The sequence below is a fragment of the Orycteropus afer genome, unplaced genomic scaffold (genome assembly GCF_000298275.1).
Source record: "Orycteropus afer afer isolate SDZICR_OR568_19922 unplaced genomic scaffold, OryAfe1.0 scaffold00501, whole genome shotgun sequence".
Lineage (NCBI taxonomy): Eukaryota > Metazoa > Chordata > Mammalia > Tubulidentata > Orycteropodidae > Orycteropus > Orycteropus afer.
Window position 1 is genome coordinate 1280599 of NW_006922088.1, and position 5100 is coordinate 1285698.

At 40.2% G+C, this 5100-nt stretch overlaps 1 protein-coding gene across 1 annotated transcript in view; it reads right to left on the reverse strand.

The window, feature by feature from the left end:
• AHCYL2 (adenosylhomocysteinase like 2) overlaps nt 1-5100 on the reverse strand; it is a 230819-nt gene that overhangs the window by 32375 nt on the left and 193344 nt on the right. The window contains exon 5 of the mRNA XM_042782897.1: nt 1208-1310. Coding sequence (XP_042638831.1) covers nt 1208-1310 — 103 coding nt within the window. The remainder of the gene's footprint in view (nt 1-1207; nt 1311-5100) is intronic.

A 5100-nucleotide genomic window follows, 5' to 3' on the forward strand; every position in this document is an offset into this window, starting at 1 on the left:
AACCAGAAGGCTGGCGGTTCAAACCCACCAGCCACTCCTCGGAAGGAAGATGGGGCAATCTACTTCTGTAGTGATACTGCCTCGGAAACCCACGGAGGGGTCGCTATGAGTCAGGTCTGACTTGATGTCAAATAACAACAACAACATGGCATTTATAGAGGAGCCTGGTGGAGCAGTGGTTAAAGTGCTAGGCTGCTAACAGAAAGGTTGGTGGTTTGAACGTATCAGCAGCTCTGCAGGAGAAAGATGTGGCAGTATGCTTTCCATAAAGAGTTAGAGAAACCCTATGGGGCAGTTCTGCTCTGTCCTACAATGTCACTATGAGTTGGAATTGACTTGATGACAATCGGTTTTGGTTTTGTGGCATCTCTGACACATGTCCTGTATTATCATTATTTATCTATGTGTCTTACCTCCATAATATCAGATTCTTAGGGCAAAGACATTGTCTCTTTTGCCCTTATAGCTCTTAGAATAGGTCAAACATTTGTTAAAAAAACATGAATGTGTATATATAATTCATTGGGCTGTACATCTGATATCTGTTCATTTCTCTACACATATTTCATACATCGATAAAAATTTTTTTAAAATGAGCAAACAGATGACACTCGTGAGTGCCAGGACATGCATGCAGTGCAGGTGTCCCCAGGCCTTCTCAGAACTCAGAAACAAGCTGTTTGTCCCTCATCTGTGTTGTGCTGCCAGAGAGAAGGCAAGCAAATGGCAGAGTCCAAACTTCTCTACTTCTCTTGTCCTTCGAGTGTAAGTTTTTTGCTGTGATCAAATATTAATCTGCCAGGTCAAGTCCTCTCTACTGCTGAAGCAGAACCACTGACCATTAACTGAGGGCAAACAGCCTGTGGAAAACCTGCAGGGCCACAGGCTACATCTGTAGCATTTTCTTCTCTAGCCCACTTACCTTCGACAGCGAGTACTGTATGATGGGGTTCTAATGGTAGTGAGCCCAGGCAATGCATTAACTAAGAATGGAATATCAGACACAGGCAGATATTCGCCAACTGTACAACAACAAAGTTAACCAGATCACATTTGACAGAAGAGAGCAAAATTCATCAAGAATAGGGATCCATTTCTGCCAAGACAGCTTTTACTGTCAATCTTCCTTAAAGATTATATAATGAAACAGTGGAACTTTTCTTAGACTTACTTTAGCCAAAACACAGAGACCAGCCAAAGATCTTACCACTTTCTGCCAGAGCAGCAGCCACTTCATTAAGAGTGGAATAGATGTTGCAGGCCGCCCAGCGGCACTGTGCCCCCAGAGCACCCAGAGTTTCCATAAGCACCTGCATTAAAGAGAAAGCAGAGGTGAGCAAGCCTGGGCCACACACCTGGTCAAGAAGACTCAGTTTATACAGTCAACCACCTTTAAGCAATGAAAAAGTACGTCAGGAGTAACTCAGGCCAATGGTTTTCAAACTGTTCAGAAGGACCTCTTCAGAACTTGCCTTCAGGAAGAACTTCAAGAACTTTCCCTCAGGAAGAAGGCAAGGGTTGAGAGTAGGCCCAGGGGGCAGGTTCCTGCTGAGCTCTATGCTTCTACCTAATGAACATACTGATTCAATTAACCAGGGATGTATGAGCTAATTTTTTTTTTTTTTTTAAACTGATGATTTCTGTTTAGGATGTAGTGAGATGCAAGAGAAGCTCCCTAACGAGAGAAAGCTAGATAATCTATAAAACCACCACTTCTCTTGAGCTCATCGGAGAGCTGAGGTTATAAAGCAACCAAGTGGACCCAACTCTAAAGAGTAATATGTCTCTTTATGGAGAAAGGGGATGCTCATCTTTGGCAGAGCATGGGAAGAAGTGGCTACTGCACAAGAAGGTTAAGAAAATTGTAGCTGAAATTTAAACAAGTTCCTAAAGTCTGAGGGTGGGAAGTGAGTCTGTGGAATTCCTGGGAGCCCTAGGCACAGGAGATTTCATGCCCAGATGCAGCACTTTTTTAAATTTTTATAGTGATTTGAGTGAAAGTTTACAGAGCAAATTCACCTTCCATACAGCAGCTCATATACACTTTGTCTCATGACATTGACTGAAATTTCCCACAATGCAACAGCTCCCCTCCCACTTCCTCCCCAGAGTTACCTCTTCCCTGTATCCTTTCCTTCCATGTACTCCTGCCTCCCGAGCTGTCTGTGTGTGTACACAGCCCTTTTATTCTCCCATGATTGATTGCTCCAAGTGTATCTACCTCAGGTAAACGTTCAACTCATATGCCTGTCTTTTGCTTGGCTGGAAGCCACAAGTGTGGGTTCAATTCCAGATCTGAAGGGCAGCTTGGGGCCAGAGTCTCAGTGGTTCCATCAGGCTCTATCAAACCAGCAACCAGCAAACCTAGCCCCCCCCCCCTTTTTTTTTAAATGATTGTGAGTTTTGTTCCACATTGTTCTCCCATTCTCAGATGCTGCTCTTTTTTCTAAGGCCTGCACCTGGTACTCCCAAGAAAGACTGGGGACAGGGAAGGACACGAGAGCCTTTCTCAACATGAACTGATTGGCTGCACTGGGAGACAGGCATGAAACCTGCTCATTTCCCCACACCCTTTTCTCATAGGAAGCAAAAACTTTAAACTATAGGGAGAGGAAGCAGGAATTGCTATAGAAAAGTCTGATGGTTCCTCAAAAAGTTAAACATATAACTACCGTATGATCCAACAGTTCCACTCCGAGGTATTATCAAAAGACCTGAAAACTGGAACTCAAACAGATATTTGTACACCAATGTTCACTGCAATATTATTCACAGTAGTCAAAAGATGAAAACAACTCAAGTGTTCATCAACAGAAGAACGGATAACAAACTGTGGTATATATATATAAGGGAATATTATTCAGTCACAAAGAGAAACGAAATTCTGATACATGCAACCACATGGATGAACCTTGAAAACATTATGGTGAGTGAAGTAAATGAGACACAAAAGAACAGATATTGCATGATCTCGTTTTATATGAAATATCTACAATAGGCAAATGCATAGAGATAAAAGTTTATTAGTGGTTACCAGGGACTGAGGGAAGGAGCAATATTTGGTTCTTACTTAAGAGGTACAGAGCTTATTTGAGATGATGAAAAACTTTTCGAAAGTGATAGTGGTGATGATGATTGTACAACATGGTGAATTCAATTAATGTCATTAAACTATAAAATGGCAAGTGTTTGTTACATATATTTTACCACAATAAAAAAATTTTAAAAAGCTTGCTTACTAACAGTGATTTTCCAGCAGAGGTTATCTCTGGGCATTGGAAATTTTATAGTTTTAAAATCTGCATCTTCTAACATTTCTGCAACAACAAATTATATAGTACATGTGATCTTACTTTAAAAAAAAAAACCAAGAAAACTTATGATAACTCCACAGAGGCAGCTAATCCCTTCAAGAAATGTGTCCAAGGTTAGGTAGTACATTAACAGCAGAACTAGTCATGTGTCTTCATTTCTAGTCCATACTATCTTTTAATAGCTGTCTCATTTTTCCCCTTAAAGAATTTCTGAATTTCTATAACCAGGATTTCTGCATTTGAGAAATGAAAGAATGATACTGAGACTAAGCAATGTAAATTAATCTAGAAAAGAAAAGTGACTGAGATCAAGAACCTAAGAACTCTTCAAAGAACTGTGAGCTAAGCCTGCTGGCTCTCACGGCTCTTGGAGAGGGAAGAGGACTGAACCTAACTTCAAATCATCCCCATTTAGAAGGAGCAGCCATAGAATCTGGTCAGAATGAATCATGTCTGCCAGACACATGGAAAGGAAATCATTAACCATGACAGTTGTTTCTGGAACAGGGGGTTAGAGGAGACTTTGTCTTTCTACGTTATATATTGTGGGCCTGCTTGAATATTGCAAAATGAATATTAATTACTGTTGTAAGGAGAGAAACAAAACAGATTAAAAAGAAAGCAAAACTCCTTCGTGATTATTTTTTTAAAAAGGAAAAAGAAAAAAAAATGGAGTAGGAACAATTAAATAATTGGGCAATCTGCTTCCATAATGATACTGCCTTGGATACCCAAGGAGGGGTTGCCCTGAGTCGGGTCCGACTCGATGGCACATAACAACAAAAACAACAACATTGAGGAAGATAGAGAAGGAACCCTGAAGGAGGGTAATCTTCAGTGAGTCAGAGGGTAGAAAGCAAACCAGATAGGACTTAGCAACATGAGCTGGGAGAGCAGCACTTACTATTTTAAGTCACCATCGTGAGGTCACATGCCCCTGACTGAGTTGGCTCAAAAAAGGTTCCAAGAGTATTTCTGTCCACATTCATCAGTCTGTGGTTCCACAAAGAGATAGCTTTTCAATTTATTGTATGAATTTTGGGAAAAGTCTCATGGTGAAGAGGCTAACAGTAGGGGTCTGTGTCTTGAGCAATCTCTACTGTGCTTATTCAGAAATGTGGCCCATAAGTGTCATGCTTCAGGAGAGATGATCTTTTAAAAGTTGATCTCGCCATATAGATGACCCAGATCTTAATAAATCCCACAAAAGATTCCAGGCTATCTTTCAATACACCAACTTTCTTGTAACGGTCATTATGGTTGACCACTCAGTATTTATTACATTCTTGATGATGTCTAAGCAGTATTCTTAAAAAAGGTGCTTTGGAAAATTGTGGGGGCACTTTTTTGAGAGGTCACAATAACTGGTGGGAGTGCTACTGGAATTCAGTAGGCAGGGCCAGGATCTAGGCATTTTGAATGTGCAGGACAGTCTCTTACAACATAAAACTGTGCTACTTATGCAAGTTTAAATTTTCAAATGTTCCAATGAAAGTTCACATGGGGTGAAAACCTATCTATAATTTTCTGAGTTTAGAAACTTATTCCACTTTACATATTAGCAAAATTATTCTTGCAATTTTAATACAAAATAATAATAGTTTTTCCAGGAATGCACCAACTGTGTAAATCAAGAGAAACTCATCCTTTTTGTTGTTGTTGTTGTTGTTGTTCAGAAATGAATCAAAAGTTGTTCACTTTTTCAGGAAATCATATAATTAAACAAAGCAGCTCTGAAACCAACAGCACATTTCTACCTATTGGCATTCTCATTCCATCGATGCTA